Source organism: Orbicella faveolata, unplaced genomic scaffold, assembly GCF_042242905.1.
Source record: "Orbicella faveolata isolate gen_17 unplaced genomic scaffold, um_ofav_v1 contig_12, whole genome shotgun sequence".
Classification (NCBI taxonomy): Eukaryota; Metazoa; Cnidaria; class Anthozoa; order Scleractinia; family Merulinidae; genus Orbicella; species Orbicella faveolata.
In genome coordinates this window covers 12,445,001-12,467,324 of record NW_028301539.1, presented here as the reverse complement: position 1 = coordinate 12,467,324, position 22,324 = coordinate 12,445,001, and the positions used below count along the sequence as shown (strand labels likewise).

At 38.2% G+C, this 22,324-nt stretch overlaps 2 protein-coding genes and 1 pseudogene across 2 annotated transcripts in view; 2 read left to right on the top strand and 1 right to left on the bottom strand.

Moving 5' to 3' along the window:
* Positions 1–9,810: 9,810 nt before the first annotated feature.
* LOC110061550 (von Willebrand factor A domain-containing protein 7-like) overlaps positions 9,811–22,324 on the bottom strand; it is a 57,012-nt gene continuing 44,498 nt past the window's right edge. The window contains exon 11 of the mRNA XM_089282458.1: positions 9,811–11,013. Within this exon, the coding sequence (XP_089138584.1) occupies positions 10,570–11,013 (444 nt within the window). The 3' untranslated portion in view covers positions 9,811–10,569. The remainder of the gene's footprint in view (positions 11,014–22,324) is intronic.
* Positions 20,399–22,144, top strand: LOC149116693 (uncharacterized). Its single transcript, XM_089282459.1, has 2 exons — positions 20,399–20,639; positions 21,345–22,144. Exons 1-2 carry the CDS (start codon positions 20,569–20,571, stop codon positions 22,060–22,062), a joined length of 789 nt encoding a protein of 262 aa, XP_089138585.1. The 5' UTR covers positions 20,399–20,568; the 3' UTR covers positions 22,063–22,144.
* The window catches only part of LOC149116692 (uncharacterized), a 1,665-nt pseudogene continuing 1,491 nt past the window's right edge, over positions 22,151–22,324 (top strand).

Here is a 22,324-nt window from a genome sequence, read left to right as displayed (position 1 = left end):
GATGAGTTGTTCGTCTAAGGCTGAACTTGAACACATGAATGAATGGCTTTTAAAAAATGATTTCTCTTTATTTGATAAAATAAGCATAACTGAACAGAAAACTGAGGTTGAAAGGAAAATGTTAGAAATGTAGGTTAACTTTATATTTGTGCACGCTGCAGTCGTTCCTTCAAGCGGCTGTTCCTTCAAGAGTTACGATCGAGCAAACTGAAGACAGGGCCGACTGAAGTAATTCATCAGAGGCTACCAATATTTTATAAAACTTCCGTTATTAAAGCTCAGTAAAAGTATTATCTTTAATGTTTTTGAAACAGAAGAATTTCGTATGTAGGGCTTCACTTAAAACAGAAATTCGGTAAAACTCTCATGCTCAAGTCTTGCTCGCCGAAAGCATTTAAATGGCTTTCGAGGCCAGAAAAGTTTTATAATGAAAGCTTGTGCTGAATTTTATTATCACCAAATCACTGAGAAATTCTCTCTAAAATTCCCGCAATGCATTGCTAACCTCGAAAGGTTGATACAGACCCGTTTATTGCTTTTTGGTCCGTTTCCGAGTGCCGATCGCGAGTGCCTTTGTTCAACCAGCTGATTCAAGGGTGTCTGGAAAACCTGAATAGCGAATAGCGAATAGTCCCGAATAGTGCGAATAGTTGCGAATAGTCTCGAATAGTGCGTATAGTGGCGAACTGTCGCCAAAGGTGGCGAATAGTGACGAACAGTCATCAATAGTCACCGCTTTAGATCTAATATCCTGCGTTAATTAATTATCCAAATAAGCAACAGAATTTCAATGAATTTATCACCTTTTCTTCTCCGAACTCAGGCTAGGGCTGTCCATCGCCGACATTAAGAAAACAAAAACCACAAGGATAACCTAATAACGTCGTATTAACGCTTTTGCAGTGGTTAAAACAAAAGAAATTACGTTTAGAAACACCTTTTGTCCTGATAAGCGTGTGTGCTTTTTTTAGCGGGAAAATCCCATCCTACGTTGGTGCGAGGTTGACTGCGAGATACTGGGTACCCTATTTGCTACGATTTGCCACTATTTACCACTATTCGCCACTATTCGAGACTGTTCGCCACTATCCGCACTATTCGAGACTATTCGCACTATTCGTACTATTCGCTAGTCGCTATTCGGGACTATTCGCTATTCGCTATTTAAACAATAGAGTGTTTCTGTCGAGGAACTATCGGCTGATAGTTGCCCCGCGGAAATTTGATGTTCTTAAAACAAATATTTGCCCGAGAAGCGAAGCTTCGAGGACAAATATGTTAGTTTTAAGAACATCAAATTTCCAAGGGGCAACTATCAGACCGATAGTTCCGAGACATAAACACTCTATTGTCTTTATTGTTCACCACTAAATTTTCTTCCGCGCGCTAGTTCAAAAATCATATTGATTATTTTCAAGTTTTTCAGATGAAAGCCGTGAAAGCCAAATGTAAAATTTGAAAAGAAAACCGACAAAAACCCACTTAATACAATTTAAATTGTTTATTTTCTGTAAACCCGCTTGTTTACAGAAAAAGTTTCACGGACGAGTACTATCCATCCGGGTATTTTCCGCGGACGGGCACTATGAGCTGATAGTGTCTCTCCGCGGACGAACACTATCGCGTCACGTGATCGATTTAAACCAATAGCAATCGGAGAAAATTTAGTGGTGAACTATAATGGCGCCTATTCGCTATTCGCTATTCGCGGCTATTCGCTCTTCGCTATTCGGGTTTTCCAGACACCCGCTGATTCAACTCCTGCTCGCTTACCGTAAATTAGCAAACCTATCAAAACCACATTGCTGAGCGAAACTTAGAACTTCGCACCAATCAAAACCACGTTGCCGGAAAAAAAACTAGGCACTTTACACCAATCAAAACCGCGGCTGTAATGCAGTAATTATCGGGAATTTCCTCAGAAATTTACGGAAACCATCGAAACTTTTCGAGTCGCCTTCGGTCTTTCGGCAGTTCACAGCAGCTTCCTCGAATCAGCCTTTACTTTGGTAAGCACTCAGTTCTGTAATTCACTATAGAACACTGAAAGTCGCGTTACGTTAGTTTCACTTGGTAGTCCACTTTCGATCACTTTAGATTACTGTACTCCTGTAGTTCTGTACTGTAGTTCTTTTTAGTTAAGATCAAACGTCATATTAGCTCATTTTTACATCAGTAAAGGTTATTTTCGATCATTTTAGTGTCATTTTAAATCATTTTAGATCATTTTAGATTTATTTTAGATATATTCTAGATCATGTTAGATCATTTTAGGTCATTTTAGGTCATTCCATGTTTTCGTAACTACGCATATCTTGGAGTTTTTCGTCGCACGCAATGTAAACACTGCAAGACCTCTAGCGAAAGCTGAAAACTGAACAAAAATGCAACCTGGGAGAGAATAAGCTTGTTGAAATGAATATTTTGATGCAAAAGAACGATCCTGTTGTATTATAATTTTATGGTACGAGGTGTCACCCCGATCAGCAAGATTATGGCCGATAACAAGACCTGACAAATGTCACGTCCAAATTTTACGTACTTGTAAAACGAATTTAGCAAGAAGTACAACGATAACACAGCCTGACAAATGTCTCGGTACTGGCGCGTAAGCGGATAAATTCGGTTTGTACACAATCGTGCTAGTTCTAGCCATATTATCGGCAATAAACTACGCCAGACAAATGTCTCGTCCAGTCGTGCTAGAGAGACAAAATCCTTGCCTCGCCTTGTCTCGCTCAGTTCTCGACACAAAAATAGTATTGTGGCCCGAATCGGGCTATAATATTAATCTCGCTCAGTCGGGCCACAAATTTTCGTACGGGACAGTGTGTTGTAAACTGAATCCAGTTAACACAGTGTGCTGTAAAATGATTCCAGTCAACACAGTGTGTTGTTATATGAATCCAGTTAACACAGTGTGCTGTAAAATGATTCCAGTTAACAGAGTGTGTTGTTATATGAATCCAGTCAACACAGTGTGTTGTTATATGATTCCAGTTAACACAGTGTGCTGTAAAATGATTCCAGTTAACACAGTGTGTTGTTATGTGAATCCAGTCAACACAGTGTGTTGTTATATGAATCCAGTTAACACAGTGTGCTGTAAAATGATTCCAGTCAACACAGTGTGTTGTTATATGAATCCAGTTAACGTGTTACACTCTACTCAATCTCGCACAGGAACTACTACAAAACTACAATGACAACACGTTTTCTCATCGATCCTCGTTTTGTTTTCATTCTCTCCAACGCGTGGGATTTTCGATCCCATAATAATAAGTAACCTGGGGCTGGGCCCAGTCCCTCACGTTCTACTTGTAACAAACACAGTGTGCTGTAAAATGATTCCAGTCAACACAGTGTGTTGTTATATGAATCCAGTTAACACAGTGTGCTGTAAAATGATTCCAGTTAACACAGTGTGCTGTAAAATGATTCCAGTCAACACAGTGTGTTGTTATATGAATCCAGTTAACACAGTGTGCTGTAAAATGATTCCAGTTAACACAGTGTGTTGTTATATGAATCCAGTTAACACAGTGTGTTGTTATGTGAATCCAGTTAACACAGTGTGTTGTTATATGAATCCAGTTAACACAGTGTGTTGTTATATGAATCCAGTCAACACAGTGTGCTGTAAAATGATTCCAGTTAACACAGTGTGTTGTTATGTGAATCCAGTTAACACAGTGTGTTGTTATATGAATCCAGTCAACACAGTGTGCTGTAAAATGATTCCAGTTAACACAGTGTGTTGTTATGTGAATCCAGTTAACACAGTGTGTTGTTATGTGAATCCAGTTAACACAGTGTGTTGTTATGTGAATACAGCTAACACAGTGTGCTGTAAAATGATTCCAGTTAACACAGTGTGTTGTTATGTGAATCCAGTGAACACAGTGTGTTGTTATATGAATTCAGTTGACACAGTGTGTTGTTATGTGAATACAGCTAACACAGTGTGCTGTAAAATGATTCCAGTTAACACAGTGTGTTGTTATGTGAATCCAGTTAACACAGTGTGCTGTAAAATGATTCCAGTTAACACAGTGTGTTGTTATGTGAATCCAGTTAACACAGTGTGTTGTTATATGAATCCAGTCAACACAGTGTGCTGTAAAATGATTCCAGTTAACACAGTGTGCTGTAAAATGATTCCAGTTAACACAGTGTGTTGTTATGTGAATACAGTTAACACAGTGTGTTGTTATTTGAATCCAGTTAACACAGTGTGTTGTTATGTGAATCCAGTTAACACAGTGTGTTGTTATGTGAATCCAGTTAACACAGTGTGTTGTTATATGAATCCAGTTAACAGAGTGTGTTGTTATATGAATCCAGTTAACACAGTGTGTTGTTATGTGAATCCAGTCAACACAGTGTGTTGTTATGTGAATCCAGTTAACACAGTGTGCTGTAAAATGATTCCAGTTAACACAGTGTGTTGTTATATGAATCCAGTTAACAGAGTGTGTTGTTATGTGAATCCAGTTAACACAGTGTGTTGTTATGTGAATCCAGTTAACACAGTGTGTTGTAAAATGATTTCAGTTAACACAGTGTGTTGTTATGTGAATCCAGTTAACACAGTGTGCTGTTATGTGAATCCAGTTAACACAGTGTGCTGTTATGTGAATCCAGTTAACACGGTGTGTTGTTATATGAATCCAGTTAACACAGTGTGTTGTTATATGAATCCAGTCAACACAGTGTGTTGTTATGTGAATCCAGTGAACACAGTGTGTTGTTATGTGAATCCAGTTAACACAGTGTGTTGTTATGTGAATCCAGTTAACACAGTGTGTTGTTATATGAATCCAGTTAACACAGTGTGTTGTTATGTGAATCCAGTTAACACAGTGTGTTGTTATGTGAATCCAGTTAACACAGTGTGCTGTAAAATGATTCCAGTTAACACAGTGTGTTGTTATATGAATCCAGTTAACAGAGTGTGTTGTTATGTGAATCCAGTTAACACAGTGTGTTGTTATGTGAATCCAGTTAACACAGTGTGTTGTAAAATGATTCCAGTTAACACAGTGTGTTGTTATGTGAATCCAGTTAACACAGTGTGCTGTTATGTGAATCCAGTTAACACAGTGTGCTGTTATGTGAATCCAGTTAACACGGTGTGTTGTTATATGAATCCAGTTAACACAGTGTGTTGTTATATGAATCCAGTCAACACAGTGTGTTGTTATGTGAATCCAGTGAACACAGTGTGTTGTTATGTGAATCCAGTTAACACAGTGTGTTGTTATGTGAATCCAGTTAACACAGTGTGTTGTTATATGAATCCAGTTAACACAGTGTGTTGTTATGTGAATCCAGTTAACACAGTGTGTTGTTATGTGAATCCAGTTAACACAGTGTGCTGTAAAATGATTCCAGTCAACGCAGTGTGTTATTATATGAATCCAGTTAACAGAGTGTGTTGTTATATGAATCCAGTTAACACAGTGTGTTGTTATGTGAATCCAGTTAACACAGTGTGCTGTAAAATGATTCCAGTTAACACAGTGTGCTGTAAAATGATTCCAGTCAACAGAGTGTGTTGTTATGTGAATACAGTTAACACAGTGTGCTGTAAAATGATTCCAGTTAACACAGTGTGTTGTTATGTGAATACAGTTAACACAGTGTGTTGTTATTTGAATCCAGTTAACACAGTGTGTTGTTATGTGAATCCAGTTAACACAGTGTGTTGTTATGTGAATCCAGTTAACACAGTGTGTTGTTATATGAATCCAGTTAACAGAGTGTGTTGTTATATGAATCCAGTTAACACAGTGTGTTGTTATGTGAATCCAGTCAACACAGTGTGTTGTTATGTGAATCCAGTTAACAGAGTGTGCTGTAAAATGATTCCAGTTAACACAGTGTGTTGTTATATGAATCCAGTTAACAGAGTGTGTTGTTATGTGAATCCAGTTAACACAGTGTGTTGTTATGTGAATCCAGTTAACACAGTGTGTTGTAAAATGATTCCAGTTAACACAGTGTGTTGTTATGTGAATCCAGTTAACACAGTGTGCTGTTATGTGAATCCAGTTAACACAGTGTGCTGTTATGTGAATCCAGTTAACACGGTGTGTTGTTATATGAATCCAGTTAACACAGTGTGTTGTTATATGAATCCAGTCAACACAGTGTGTTGTTATGTGAATCCAGTGAACACAGTGTGTTGTTATGTGAATCCAGTTAACACAGTGTGTTGTTATGTGAATCCAGTTAACACAGTGTGTTGTTATATGAATCCAGTTAACACAGTGTGTTGTTATGTGAATCCAGTTAACACAGTGTGTTGTTATGTGAATCCAGTTAACACAGTGTGCTGTAAAATGATTCCAGTCAACGCAGTGTGTTATTATATGAATCCAGTTAACAGAGTGTGTTGTTATATGAATCCAGTTAACACAGTGTGTTGTTATGTGAATCCAGTTAACACAGTGTGCTGTAAAATGATTCCAGTTAACACAGTGTGCTGTAAAATGATTCCAGTCAACAGAGTGTGTTGTTATGTGAATACAGTTAACACAGTGTGCTGTAAAATGATTCCAGTTAACACAGTGTGTTGTTATGTGAATCCAGTTAACACAGTGTGTTGTTATGTGAATCCAGTTAACACAGTGTGCTGTAAAATGATTCCAGTTAACACAGTGTGTTGTTATATGAATCCAGTTAACACAGTGTGTTGTTATATGAATCCAGTTAACACAGTGTGTTGTTATGTGAATCCAGTTAACACAGTGTGCTGTAAAATGATTCCAGTCAACAGAGTGTGTTGTTATGTGAATACAGTTAACACAGTGTGCTGTAAAATGATTCCAGTTAACACAGTGTGCTGTAAAATGATTCCAGTTAACAGAGTGTGTTGTTATGTGAATACAAGAAAGTGAAGAATGATCATCGCAGTTAATTTTCCAATTTAAGCAATTGGAAAGAAGAAGCCTGAAAAAAATCAGGGCTTCAACGGGATTCGAACCCGTGACCTCCGCGATACCGGTGCGATGCTCTACCAACTGAGCTATGAAGCCACACATTGGGAGCGAGGTCAATTAATCGAGTTCATATCTTCCCGTGAGGAGTGAAATGATGTGAAGTTTATATGAAATAATTCATATATGAACTGCGGTTGTGGATGAAAGTGAAGAATGATCATCGCAGTTAATTTTCCAATTTAAGCAATGTGTGGCTTCATAGTTCAGTTGGTAGAGCATCGCACCGGTATCGCGGAGGTCACGGGTTCGAATCCCGTTGAAGCCCTGATTTTTTTCAGGCTTCTTCTTTCCAATTGCTTAAATTGGAAAATTAACTGCGATGATCATTCTTCACTTTCATCCACAACCGCAGTTCATATATGAATTATTTCATATAAACTTCACATCATTTCACTCCTCACGGGAAGATATGAACTCGATTAATTCACCTCGCTCCCAATGTGTGGCTTCATAGCTCAGTTGGTAGAGCATCGCACCGGTATCGCGGAGGTCACGGGTTCGAATCCCGTTGAAGCCCTGATTTTTTTCAGGCTTCTTCTTTCCAATTGCTTAAATTGGAAAATTAACTGCGATGATCATTCTTCACTTTCATCCACAACCGCAGTTCATATATGAATTATTTCATATAAACTTCACATTATGTGAATATAGTTAACACAGTGTGCTATAAAATGATTCCAGTTAACACAGTGTGCTGTAAAATGATTCTAGTCAACAGAGTGTGTTGTTATGTGAATACAGTTAACACAGTGTCTTGCAAACTGACTCCAGTTAACACAGTGTGCCGTTAAATGAATGTATCTTGCTCTGTTTGCTGTAAGACGTATCCAGTTATCCCACTGCTGTAAAATGAATCCAGTAACCAATCAAAGTGGCTATGAGCCACTCAACTTGAAAAATGGATCGTTTGTGAACAGTGGCAGTTTTGATGCCACTGACTTGGGGTTTTGTACGGGTCCCCAAATGATCCCAGGAACGCAAATGATCCCGGACCGCAAATGATCCCCAAATTGGACCGCAAATGATTCCGACCCGGAAATGGTCCCCGATAGGGACCGCAAATGATCCCGACTAAAAAATAACGAATGGCGTGGATGGTAGGATGGTGTGGATAAGGAATTGGCGTACGGGAATACCGATGTTTTTATTAAAGCCATCTTATAATTATAATCAAGAGAAAATGAGGCTTACAACTTGCTTTTTTTGCATACTTTCGGCTAAATTTTGTTGCTAACTACGATGTTATGAATATTACCACTCAATCATCAAAACGCGACTTGGCTTACATTTCTTTGCAATTCTCAGTAAAAATTATGATCAGTGCAACATACGCTACATATCCTCCTTTGCTAAATATTGATATGTCGGTGTTATAGTTAAATCACATTTTATCAGCAGTTAACGCCACTCGTCTAAAGTTTTAAACTAAAATCTAACCATGAAGCAACTGTTAAGGAAGACGCTGTCACCTGAGTAGACCCACAAGCCTATCGCTTCATCACAGATCTGTAAAGCACCTAGTGTATAGCACTGGAAATTAGAATAAATTTATTTTGTTATTTTTCCTTGGTCGTGTTTTGGCGTTAATTCCTCGGAAATGACTACTTGAATACTCTAAGAAGCCAAAATTCTAAGCTATAGTTATGAAGTTCAGCTTCATGACCAAGCAAGGCCAAGGCTTGCACTTCGTTTTGACAAGTTAGCTGTTTGATAGATGCTTGATACTATCGCCACCGGGATTTCGAGAATGTTTACAAGTATGTGTTTTTCTAAGAATTCTAATTCAATAGATCGTCTTTACGTGACGTGTTTTTATCCTCATCAGGCATAAGAGGCGGTATATTTGTATCTGTTTACAATTAGCGTGCTTCGTTTGGAAACCAGAGCATTCTGAATTTCAGGGTTGTGGAGGTTGCGTGACACAAGGCTACGATCGAGTTTGTTGAAAAATATATACTTCTCATGATTTTGAGCCTTTTTGGAAGTTAGAGCATTAGGAAAAGTGCTTATGTAAATGCTTGTTTGTTTAATGCTGATAATCAGTCGCCTGGAAACCCAAAGTAAGTTCTAGATGTTTTACACTATATTCCGGCTGCCATATTGGTGTACCACGGGGACCAACATGGCGTTTTCTTACTGACCTTACTGGGCTCTGTAAATTTCTGAGAAACATTTACGACGAATTTCTGAAATTTGGGGAAACGCACAGGCCTAAAACTTGGAGAAGTGTCTTATTTAGTTATCTTCTATAGCGTACATCCAATGTCTTAGCTTTTTCCATTGGTTGGTTTTCGATTTATTATTTTTTTTATTGCGTGACAGTGAAAACGATCTCAACCGTACGAAGAACAATACAGCAACTGTGGAATATTTTTTTGTAAAATGATAAAACATGATTTTAGGTCATAATTTTTGCATATGTTCCCACCTTCCTCTGATATAAATCCATGCCATTCCTTATTTTTTGATCGGGATCATTTGCGGTCCAATATGGGGATCATTTCCAGTACGGGATCATTTGCTGTTCAATTTGGGGATCATTTGCCGTCCGGGATCATTTGCGGTCCTGGGATCATTTGCGGACCCGTACAGTTTTAATCCGTAGGCTAAGTTAAAGTTAAAGCCCACTGGCGTTGTTAAGAAATAGCGCAAAACGCAACAGTAAGAGAGTGCACGAGGAGATGTGATGGTAGATGCGGATTCGATCACAAAAAAGTGTAACAGGAATCGACGGAAGGAAGGATGGATTGGATTGTCCAAGTTAAAAATGACTGTGGAGCGGTTGGACTGAAAGACATACTTTGAGTACTTTGTCGTATTTAGTATTTATTGGTTTTTTTCTGGTTTAACTAACAGTATTTTGTACACCAAACTATCAGCTATTGAATTTCTAGCTTTCTAACTGATTTTTAGAACATTATGGTTATCAGGACAGAAACTTGTTTAAGAATTTTGCTTGGCAATTGCAAGTGATAGCTTTTTCCCTCAAGACAATGCGCACAGTTCATGCCTAAAATGAGTAGAACTCATCCTACAGAACATGAGTGATATCCTGTCTAGTGGTACTACTAATACAAGCACTCTGACTCGACTGGATGGTAAAACAAAAGCACGCACAGATAAAACTTGTCCGGACAGTGTCCCGGAAAATCTGCAGTAAAAAATTAGTCATCGAAAATTACGTGCTACAGCAAATGTGATCATCTGTTGATTCCTGCCCTTTTAAAGGCCTCCAAGCCACATTTCAGCAAAATACTTTTTAACAAAATGTCTCTAAACCAATGGAAGTAATTAAATTTAATGATATTTGTACTATATAATGGCAGACCATCAAAACTTGACGGGAAGAAAACATTTCCTTAAATATTCGGAATTGGCAAAGAATTGGTTGTCCAGAAATAAAATTTTATTACTAAGTAAATACAGCTTTAATAAGCAATAGGTTCGATATGGCCTCAAAAGGTAGCGGGCAACCTTTTATCAAGAAGCAAGGGCCAAAGGGAAGGTCTTCCATTATATTCAAGAAGACACGAGTTCGTGTATAAAGTTAATTATATGCAAGGTATCACACCATCTCAGGCTTGTCGACACCATTGTCCTGGTTTGATATTTCTACCTTCACCCTTTCTTTTTTTTGCTTGGATTTAGACCTCCATACATTCCACGAGCCCCTCTTTCTTATACACAAACAAATCACTAACAAAAGCAAAGCAAGTAATAACACACAGCCCACCAAGATGCCAATGATTGTGATAATTGTTGGTTTCTCCTCTTCCTTAACTTCCGCCTCTACGATTCTGTTTTTTATCACAATTTCAAGATTAAAAATATGATAATTTGTTTTCTCTCTTTTCGTTAGTGTACATTCTGCCGTCACATTCACCTGCATGTTCCCTGATTCTGTGGCCGTTGAAGACTTCACTATCAGTTGCCCCGACATTCTTTCATTTTGTTTAAGGGTGACTGTCTTCGGAGTGACGTGACATGTCAGGGAAGCTGGACTTGAAACCTAAAGAAAGTACAAGTTATGAAACATCTGATAAAATTATGTTCAAAATCACAGTTACTTGTATAACTCATAGACGTGCATCCAGTCATGAGCTATGAGCTATAGATTGTAATTGCCCATTTTTAACTCTGCCGATAAATTCATGCATCCAGCATTCTCGGTAAACATGCTCCAAAGGTAACTATATTTATGTCATTTTTTTAAGTCGTTTTCGTGGAAGTTTAACTGAAAGTGTTTTCTAGACATAATTCTTAGCCGAAACTAATTCGCGGGTGGTCCATCTCGGCCGTTCATTGTTGAAACCAATCAGAATTCTCCTTCTCATAATGGACCAATTGTTATTTAACATTATTTGACGTGCTGTAGAGCTCAAAATCGCTGGTGGTGGTGGTAGCAGTAGTAGTCAAGACTTTCCCGTAGTGGTTGTGCTATTACCAACTAAGATAAAGAGATATCGAATGGAAGCTGTATGTTTAGAGGATGGTGTGAAATGCTACTTTTACAGCTACATCAAACACGCGTTTAGGTACTGAATTCCTCGAGCAAGGCGTACGACAAGAAATCGGTAAATATTATATCATCTGTCTAGGAGATACTGGAGGGTTAGACGTTATTGCTGCGTTTGAGTTGCACATGCAATATAATTATACATACAATGCACTGAGTCGGCCCGTAGAAACTCCATGGTTCATTTTGCTACCACATCAAAAGATTCAAGAAGTTATTTGCTGCAAAACTGTGAGACATAGTTACCGAAAGATTTCCTTTCTGTCTGACAATGTTTCAAGGCAATTGAACCTATCTTTTTTTCTTAAATTTTTTTTATTTTTATTGGAAGATCCATGTGCTTTACAATACTAACGTTACCTACAATGCTAACATTATTTACATCACTAACATTACTTACAATAGTAATATATATATTTTTAACATTAATTACCACATAGCATGTATTACCTTACAAATACAAAATACTAGCCTTAAAAGCTTACAATTTACAACACAGTACTAACATCGACTTATCACCTGATACAGTACTAGTTTATGATTATCGCTAACAAAATGCTATTTTACTTACTTAAAGAGCATCATATTTCTCGCTTACAACCATTATTTACTACGTATGACATTAACTACTTACAAGACGTTGCATAAAATTACTGTTATATTACTTACAGTACGTTATAAATCATACTTCCACGAATCACTTGCACCAGGTGGTAACATAATGACTGTAGCGCGGTTATCATTACATTCTCTAAAGCAACACGCACGCACGCAGACAGTACAGATACACGACTAAAGCAAAGCGGCCCACGTTTCTTTAAATTGATCAAGTTCTTTGTTTTTAACAGCCAAAGTGCGAAGGATACAGAGTTTGTCTTTTAGGCGCAAAAGAAAGCCATCAAAGTCTAAGGAGCCAACGCGTATGCTTGAAGCGAAAATATGATATTTTGCAATTATTAGAGAGTAGTAGAGGGCTATGGAGTTAATTGAGCTACGGTTATGATGCCAGCCATATAAGATTACTTTTTCTGATAGAACTATATGTTGGTGAAAATTTATCTGCCACCAGCGGGTAAAAAGGTCCCAAAATTTCTTGGACTCGCAGCATGTGATCAGTAAGTTAGGCAATGACTGGCTTTCTAAATTACATAAAGGGCAATTATCGAGGTCCGTCAAACCGGCGCGAAAGAAACTGGATTGCGTAGGTAAGATGCCGTGGATGATTTTAAGTTGAAACATGAGTTTTGCTTCCTTTAAGATACGAAATGGGAGCAAGTAAACATTATGAATGCTCTCATTAGTAAAACCGTGATTTAGAATTTTGGGTTCTACTGTCGGTGATAGGTATCTTTTTTTCAAGTAGTTTTGAGTATGCTAATTTTGTGGAGAAATGTTGTGTAGGTGTTGCGGCTCTAGGTGTTAAACTGTTGGCGGAGGTGGCGGTACTGCGGAGAGATGATTTCCAAGTTTTTGGAATTGCATTTATGAGGCCATAGTACACTGCAAACGGGCATTTTACACGAAATTTTTCTATAAGCCCTGTTAGAGACAAAAAATTAAAGTCTGCGTTGAGCAGATCTTGGATGTAGATGATGCCTTTGTTGTACCATTCGTTAATAAAGATTGTCTTTCCGTCCAGCCGGATGTTGCGATTATTCCAGATTATTTGATCGTTTACGGGTATTTTTTTGCTGTTAATTGGAAACTTGAATTCTTGCCTATAACAAAGAACCGTGCGGTAGAATTCAGGGAGTTGTTCTAAGTTGAGCGTCTTTACGTCGTAGTCGCAATTAATCAGGAAATCAACACCACCGAACTGTCTGACTGCGTAGTTTAGGATGGTTTTCCACGACGCATCACCACCTTCTATAATGCGTTTGATCCAAGCTATTTTCAAAGCGCGCTCCATGATTTCGCAATCAATCATTTTCAAGCCACCGCGTTTCTTTTCTGCGATAATGGTTTTTTCTTAATTCTGGGGGTTTTGCCTTCCCAAATAAAACTAAAAATAATTTTGTTAATACTGTCTATAAGCGGCTTCGAGATTGTCAAAAGCGAGGTGCTGTATACAAGTTTGGCTAGACCTAGTGTTTTGACGATGTTTATCCTGCCAATGAGAGTGAGGTTTCTTCTTTTCCAGCTGTGTAGCGTTTGTTCTAGAGTGTACACCTTTTCTTCGAAATTTAGCTTATTAGCAAGTACAGGGTCGTACGAGAAGTGAACACCCAGGGCGTAAATTGAGTTTTGGGGGCATTTGAAACCAAAGGGTTTTTCATTGCAGTTTCTCCAAGAACCTAGCCACATTGCTTCAGTTTTATGCTTGTTAATTTCTAGGCCCCTGATATTCTTAAAATTGTTTAAGAGCTTCAGTAACTGCGAAACGGAATCGAGATCACGCACCAGTACCGTGGTGTCGTCTGCATACTGCGCAATTTTTATTTCTTTCTGGCCCACCTGGATACCTCTAATGTTTGGATCATTTTGTAGTGCACTAGGGAGAAGCTCAATTCCAATAACGAAGAGTAGACCCGACAAAGGACAACCTTGTCTGACACCTCTTTCTAAAAGAAAAAATTCACATGCGTGCCCATTGTGCAAAACGCAACTAGAGGCATTGTTGTAAATGACGTCAAACCAATTTAGGATGTCAGAACCGAAATTAAACCTTTGTAACGCAGCTTTTAAGTAGTCCCATTTAACTGTGTCAAACGCTTTTCGGAAGTCTAAGAAAATGGCAATACCCGGTATCTCCTCTTGCTTAGTGTGAAACATAGCGTCTTGAATTAGCCGAACATTCTCGCCTATGAAACGGCCTTTGATATAACCGGTTTGATTAGGGTTGATTTTTGGAAGGATTTTTCTAACCTTTTCGCAATTGATTTTGTCAAAATTTTATAATCGATATTAAGTAACGAGATGGGTCTGAGATTTTCAAGCAGGCTTTTATCCTTGTTTTTCTTGGGAATTAACAATATGATCCCGCGCCTTTGGCTAATAGAAAGAATCCCCGTTTTGAAGGCGTAGTTGAAGCTACCGATTATATCGGTGCTGATTTCTGACCAAAAAAAATTGTAAAACTCCGCAGAAAGGCCATCAGTGCCGTTGCTTTACAATTTTTAAATTCTTTTAGAGCTCTTAGGCATTCATCTTCGGAGACTATGCCTTCACATGATAATTTTTCTTCTTCGTTTCAAGAGGTAATGTTTTCAGTCTCAAAAAAGGTTGGTTTGGACCGCGTGTGGGTTTCAGACTTCTGTGATTTGTAAAGTGTTTCGTAGAACTTTTTTTCCTCCATAAGAATTTCAAATTGGTTGGACGTATACTCACTATCATTTATCTTTAACTTTGTTACAGTTTTTCTGCAATGATTCCGTGAATCATTGTAGAAATGATTCTTGAAAGTGAACAAGTGTTCTGTAGACAATTCAGCTCAGTTCTCAGAAGTTGAACCTGAAACCTATTAAACATAATTTACAGTTGGATTAAAATTTAATTTGTTCATCTACGCGCTTTTCACGGACTAAGATGACAAATGAAGAAGGGTGATCCGGTTTCAAAGCCGAGACTGGAAAAGTAAGGCCCCATTAGGGGGTTTCTGAGAATCCCACATTCCGCTAATTTTTGACCTAAATGTCCCTTATCCATTAATTCCACTTGCAGAAAGTAACGATTTTCTCAAAGACAGATTCAACGAACAGAGACGCTCTGTCGACAAAAGTAACATTAAATCCAAACCCACCACTGTTGCCGAACATTTTCATTCTCATCCTAATCACTGCTAAGCTGACATGCAACTAATCCCACTTGAACTTTTCCTTTCCTCACGTGATTCAATCAGAAAAGCCAGAGAGTCCTTTTTGAGTTATTTTTTTGTAAAAAAAATACCTCTTAGTCGGCGCGTCGGGTATGTTATGGACGGGTCAATGGGTGAGTGAGTGAGTGAGTGAGTGAGTGAGTGAGTGAGTGAGTGAGTGAGTGAGTGAGTGAGTGAGTGAGTGAGTGAGTGAGTGAGAGAGAGATGTATGTATGTCACACCAATCAGACTGGACCTACTATGAACAGCCAATCAAATTTCTTGTTGTAAAGGTAAATGGTACGTGAGAAACACAAGGTATGTATAAACACAAGGACTTTGGTAATTGAAAAATAAAGAGTGACGTGTATGTTGCCGGTTTGTGATTTTTAGTCCGGTTTGGAGGGGAGTGTGACAGTTACATACGTACATTGGGCTGTTTTAGAGTACATAATTTTCAGTGTAATGGTGGCTAGTTATGAACGAGATGAGTCTTGAGTTTTGAAGCAGTTCATGAGTAGTAGGCAAATGGCACGAGATATTTTTATTTTTAATTACAAAGGGTAACTTGATACTTTTGTTTTTCACAAGGAGTTAATTCAATTAGAGGTCACGAATCGTCGGTTCTAGTTCTTAGGACATGTTTTAGAGGAGACGAGACTATTTAGATTTGAAGCAGTTCTAACGTTTACAATAGTAAGTGCAGGTAACGATTGTTTTGTTCTTATTGCATGCAAATATGACGAGATATTTTTATTTTTTAGTTACAAGGGTGATTTGACACTCTTGTTTTTCACAAAGTAGTAAATTCAATTAGAGCTGACGAATCGTCGTCACTTGTTCCCACGAGATGTTTGCTATTTTTAGTTACAAATGGTAACTCGACACTTTTGTTTTTCATATGGGAGTAAATTCAACAAGAAGATCTGTTAGATCTTAAAACCGCGCTTTTAAAATTTAACTATTTTCTTAGCACTACAGTTGCAACGCAGTGTACATTCGAAAGTAATCCTTGATGATTCATTGATTACTGTAGACATCACATCACTTGATCAACACAGACTGTACTATTGCACCATCAGTCGTAGCCCTTGCGAAATCTCCGATGACGTAATAGTGTTAATCTGGAACTTTCTTTGGGATATGTATGGGCATGAAGATACGAACACTATTAACAACAGCTTTCTTTCTTAAAAGTCAAGTTTAAATTTAATATTTTCCTTGAGTAAAGGGCTAGCAAAGAAGTCACACGAGTCACATAATTCAAGAATTGCGTTATCGACGGCTATCTTTAGTACGGTGGTTATTTCCCTACCAATGACGTAATCATTGCATGTCCTGACATGTTCTTTGCTTGGCTTGCAAATATTTCATTTTCCTTCCGATCTATGAACTCGTTGCGATGAAAGAGCCAAAGAATTTACTTCATTTGCCTAAAACCACAAGAAATACTCGCAAACTTGCAAATAAATTAATGACCGTCGCTTCTGGCGAAATAAACTTCCAAAGTAAACACGATCTTATTAGTCACGTAGCGAAAGTGAAAGCTGCAACGTCAACGCATTCCATGGCTGACGTAATACCTTTTTTTAGCGTATTTATTATTCCCTTTGAATCCAACGCTTCGATAAAACCAAAAGAAAATATATTTTACCCACAACAAAGGAAACAATATCCGTAAAATTATCTGTGTATTAATGTTTTAACAGCTTCTGGCAGAAAAAACATCACACGTTGTGTGACTCGGAATTTGGCCGAGCGGAGGTCTGCGTCTGGTCACCGACAAAAAAAAACTAGAAGATCTGTCAGATCTTATAACCGCGCTTTTAAAATTTAACTGTTTTCTTAGTACTACAGTCGCAACGCAGTGCATATTCCAAAGCAATCTTTGATGATTCATTGATTACTGTAGACATCACAGCACTTGATCAACACAAACTCTATTATCGCACCATCAGTCGTAGCCGTTGTGACATCTCCGATGACGTAATAGTCTTAATCTGGAACTTTCTTCGGGATATGTATGGGCATGAAGATACGAACACTATTACAAACCGCTATCTTTCTTTAAAGTCACAATTAAATTTAATTGTTTTTTTCCCTTGAGTTAAGGGTTAGCAAAGAAGTCACACGAGTCACATAATTCAAGAATTGTGTTATCTACGGCTATTTTTAGTACGGTGGTTATTTCCCTATCAATGACGTAATCTTTGCACGTTCTGACACGTTCTTTGCTTGGCTTGCAAATATTTAATTTTCCTTCCGATCTATGAACTCGCTGCGATGAAACAGTCAAAGGATTTACTTCATTTGCCTAAAACCGCAAGAAATACTCGCAAAATTACAAATAAATTAATGACCGTCGCTTCTGCCGAAATAAACTTGCAAAGTAAACACGATCTTATTAGTCACGTAGCGAAAGTGAAAGCTGCAACGTCAGCGCATTCCATGGCTGACGTAATACCTTTTTTCAGCGTATTTATTATTCCCTTTGAATCCAACGCCTTGATAAAACGAAAAGAAAATATATTTCACCCACAAAAAAGAAAACAATATCCGTAAAATTGTCCGTGTATTAATGTTTTAACAGCTTCTGGCGGAAAAACATCACACGTTGCGTGACTCAAAGTTTGGCCGAGCGGGGGTCTGCGTCTGGTCACCGACAAAAAAACAAGAAGATCTGTTAGATCTTAAAACCGCGCTTTTAAAATTTAACTATTTTCTTAGCACTACAGTTGCAACGCAGTGTACATTCGAAAGTAATCCTTGATGATTCATTGATTACTGTAGACATCACATCACTTGATCAACACAGACTGTACTATTGCACCATCAGTCGTAGCCCTTGCGAAATCTCCGATGACGTAATAGTGTTAATCTGGAACTTTCTTTGGGATATGTATGGGCATGAAGATACGAACACTATTAACAACAGCTTTCTTTCTTAAAAGTCAAGTTTAAATTTAATATTTTCCTTGAGTAAAGGGCTAGCAAAGAAGTCACACGAGTCACATAATTCAAGAATTGCGTTATCGACAGCTATCTTTAGTACGGTGGTTATTTCCCTACCAATGACGTAATCATTGCATGTCCTGACATGTTCTTTGCTTGGCTTGCAAATATTTCATTTTCCTTCCGATCTATGAACTCGCTGCGATGAAAGAGCCAAAGAATTTACTTCATTTGCCTAAAACCACAAGAAATACTCGCAAACTTGCAAATAAATTAATGACCGTCGCTTCTGGCGAAATAAACTTCCAAAGTAAACACGATCTTATTAGTCACGTAGCGAAAGTGAAAGCTGCAACGTTAACGCATTCCATGGCTGACGTAATACCTTTTTTTAGCGTATTTATTAATCCCTTTGAATCCAACGCTTCGATAAAACCAAAAGAAAATATATTTTACCCACAACAAAGGAAACAATATCCGTAAAATTATCCGTGTATTGATGTTTTAACAGCTTCTGGCGGAAAAAACATCACACGTTGCGTGACTCGGAATTTGGTCGAGCGGAGGTCTGCGTCTGGTCACCGACAAAAAAAAAAAAATAAACCACGGGTATACCTACAACCGCGCTCGGCCCATGGCCGCGCGGTTAATTAGAGCTTACAAGTTATCGGCTATTGTTCCCAGGATATTAAACAAAAAAAAAAGCTTTCCTTTCTAGAGTGTTTTTACGTCTCTGCAGTAGCAGTTTAATATTTTTATTTGATGGGCATTTTATGACATTCTTTTCAGTCCGATATTTTTAAAGGTAAAAAGTATGAAAACTGTTCAAATGTTCTTTGAAGACTGTGTGGCACCAAGTTAAAGTGCAATTTAATTAAATCAGACTTTCAGCGTGTCAGAGAGGTTTTTTTTCTCTTTCTTTAAATTTTCGGCGAAGTAGTGTTGTTGCGTTGTGTTGTGTAAAAAGAGTAAACTTACTACTCGTATAAAATGCGAAAAGTTCTATTAACTTGAGTATTTTTGAGCAAAAATTCCTCTTGGGGGCTGGAAGGGCTCCCGAGGGGGTACTCCCAGAAAAATTGGTTGGGGGTGTGCGGCCCGCTTCCCAAAACCCTTACCCTATTTATGACCAAAATCTGCGATATTCCTTACCCTATTTATGACCTGACCAAATATTCGAAACCCTATTTACGACCTGACCCTCAAATCAAAACCCTGTTTCAGAACTGCGTTATAATTAGCTCCCTAGTTCAAACCAATGTTAAATTACCGTAAACATATGAATTTGTGAAGGGCTTTTGTTGATTTTCTTTTCGATAATGATGAAAAAGTGGCTTCTTCTTAAAGCATACCCATATCAAGGCTAGAGTGCAAAAACCGTACCCTATTTATGACCAAAATGGCCAAAATCAGCTAAAATCGATACCCTATTTATGACCAAAACGGCTGAAAAACCATACCCTTCGGGGCCGCACAGACCTATATAGCCCATATAGAGGAGTCTCCCCCCTCCCCCGGGGGAAGGGCTACGTCATCGGTGAGTGAGGGAGTTATGCATGTGCGCGTGTCAGACTAATCACAGTGTGGGTTGTATCAAAAAACGAATAAAATTGCCTGTTAGAAAATAAGATGGTATCTACATTAATCTGGAGACGTGTCAGATTACTGTAGTTTGTTCGGTCAAACATTTTATGGCTTACTATTTAGTTATCTTACCATTACCGATGTAACATCGTATGTACATCATAAACTCCCAGTTTCTTTCTTGCTGTACATCGCAACCAAAAAAAACTTGTCAAATCAACCAAATCATTACTGTAAACAGTTCCACGAATGCTCCTATCTCCGAGACTTATAGCTCACAAAAAAATAACTCTTACACGCCTTGCGTGCCTATGTTTAAACTCGTGGATACGTGAAGCGTAGAAACGTGTTTGTTGCGGGGAATCCGATATGCAAATGTGCCACTCACTCACTCAGGTGTACACACTGTTCGTTATTAGTGAGCTTAAGATCCGACGACGGTTGACACATGCAACGGCAAGCGGAAGTAAAATTACTGCCAGAATTACTTCCGGCTGCCGTCGTTGTGACGTTTCGCGCCGTAGAGGCCATGTCTGCGACGTGAAAGAGGCCATTTTGCTGTTGCGTCTAAAACGTGAGTAAACTTTATCAAAATAGCATCATTTAAACTTATTTTACTAACTAAATTAACTAAATTAGTTCGAAATTTTGACAGTTTGTTCTTTTTAAAGAAAGACTGTGAAATATCTGAGCAAAATAAAAGAGTTGAGCAAGAAAATATGACTCCGAAAATTTTGACCGTCGTTCGTTTTCCTTTCAGTGAGAAAGCCATGGAAAAGAAAGCAACCCAGTAAGTTTTGCTATTGTCCTATTTCTTGGTTTATTTCTAAAAAAAAAAGGTCATTAGAGTTGTTCCGACAGAAGTGAAGTTCGCTATATTTTTCCACGTCTCTTTTCTCGCGCCAAACAAGCAGGCTCATCGTGAGTTATCAGTAAGGCTTTTTCGGGCAAATTACCTTCGTTGATTAGGTGTTTATTAATGTTTATTGCAAAATATATTTATCATGAGTTGACGAATTTAGGCTTGGGTTATGCCTCGTTGCATTTATAAAAACAATAGACTTCCCTGATTTGCTATGGAAAGTTCTGAACTCATAATTGATCTTCACTGAATCAAAACATTTCGAAGTGGTTAAATTATAATTAAACTTAAGCATACTCGCGAATATTTAATGTACAGTAAAGTACCGAATACGAGAAACTAATTTTTAAGAACCTGTTGGGCTAAGATTTTCATTTTGACTTATTTACATGAATGTCAATGTTACCCTATGAAAATATTCTAATCAGGTAATTATTATGGAGATAATACAAATTTCTTCTAGCAAGAACAAATTTTTTCTTGAAGAAAATATGAACCTACATAACCTTATTTGACAGTAAACATCAATCATGAGAACCTGTAAGGTTAACTTTAAGAACAGATGACAGGTTCTTGAATGGGGCTTTAGCTGTATTTTTTAAAACATCCATGTTTTATTTTCTCAAAATGTAGATCTAACATGGAGTGGACAGAAGATCATGACCGCTCTCTCTGTCAAGAAATTCTGGCTTTAGGACCCCTCCAAGCTAAAAAGGGCAGTATTGCAAGAGGGAAAATTTGGGATCAGATTGCCAGTAATCTTAACTTCTTGGAAATTCCAACATTTAAAGTTACCAAGCGCTCGGTGAGAGAGCGTTACACACTACTCATTGAAAAATTAAAGAAAAAGTTAAAAGAAGAGGAGAAAGCCAGTGGCATTGAGACTGACATGAATGGTGTTGAGAGAGCATTGGAAGAAATACTAGAAAAGGAAGCTGATGCTGAAAACACCCTGGCAACTGACAGGAAAAGAGTGGATAATGTCAAAGCTGTTGAGATGAGGAATAAAGCAATGGAGAGCATCCGTTCGACACAGAAAAGGAAGCAGGGTGATGAAGACAAGGATGCAGAGAATGCACCCAAGCCAAAAATCACAAGAAGGAGTGGTGGGGACACAGTGGCAAACCTACGTGAGAAGAATGATATGGTTCAGAAATGGAAAGTAGAAGAATTGGAATTGCACAAGCAGCACCTTGAAGTTGAGAGTAGAAAGCAAGATGAGTTTCAAAAGCAACAGCCAGCAATGATGCAAATGATGGCCCAGCAGCAGCAAAAATTTCAAATGTTTGCTGCCATGCAACAACAGCAAACACAAGTCATTTTGAAGCTTTTAGAAAAACAAACTAAGTAAAAGATCATATAGTTGAATGCAGCTGTAAAGGTTTCACCTTGAGTTGTTTAAGTTCAAGGATTTTAGACCTTGTTTCTGTATGATTAAAGAAGTTTTATAGGTTGGGGGTGGGGTGGGAGTTGTCAGGACAATTTTAAGCTTTTCATTGTATTTTTTCGGGATGACCCTCTCCCCTGCTCTACCCTGGTATGCTTATACCCCTGGGGGACTCCCTTATGAAACAGACAGGGCTGATCGTTGGAAATTTTGAAATAAACCCCTA

Excerpts from the sequence above, each read along its gene's own strand:
- LOC149116693 (XM_089282459.1), top strand. The coding sequence starts at position 20,569 with ATGACTCCGAAAATTTTGACCGTCGTTCGTTTTCCTTTCAGTGAGAAA. Across the intron at positions 20,640-21,344 it reads ATGGAAAAGAAAGCAACCCA|ATCTAACATGGAGTGGACAG; the intron begins GTAAGTTTTGCT and ends CTCAAAATGTAG.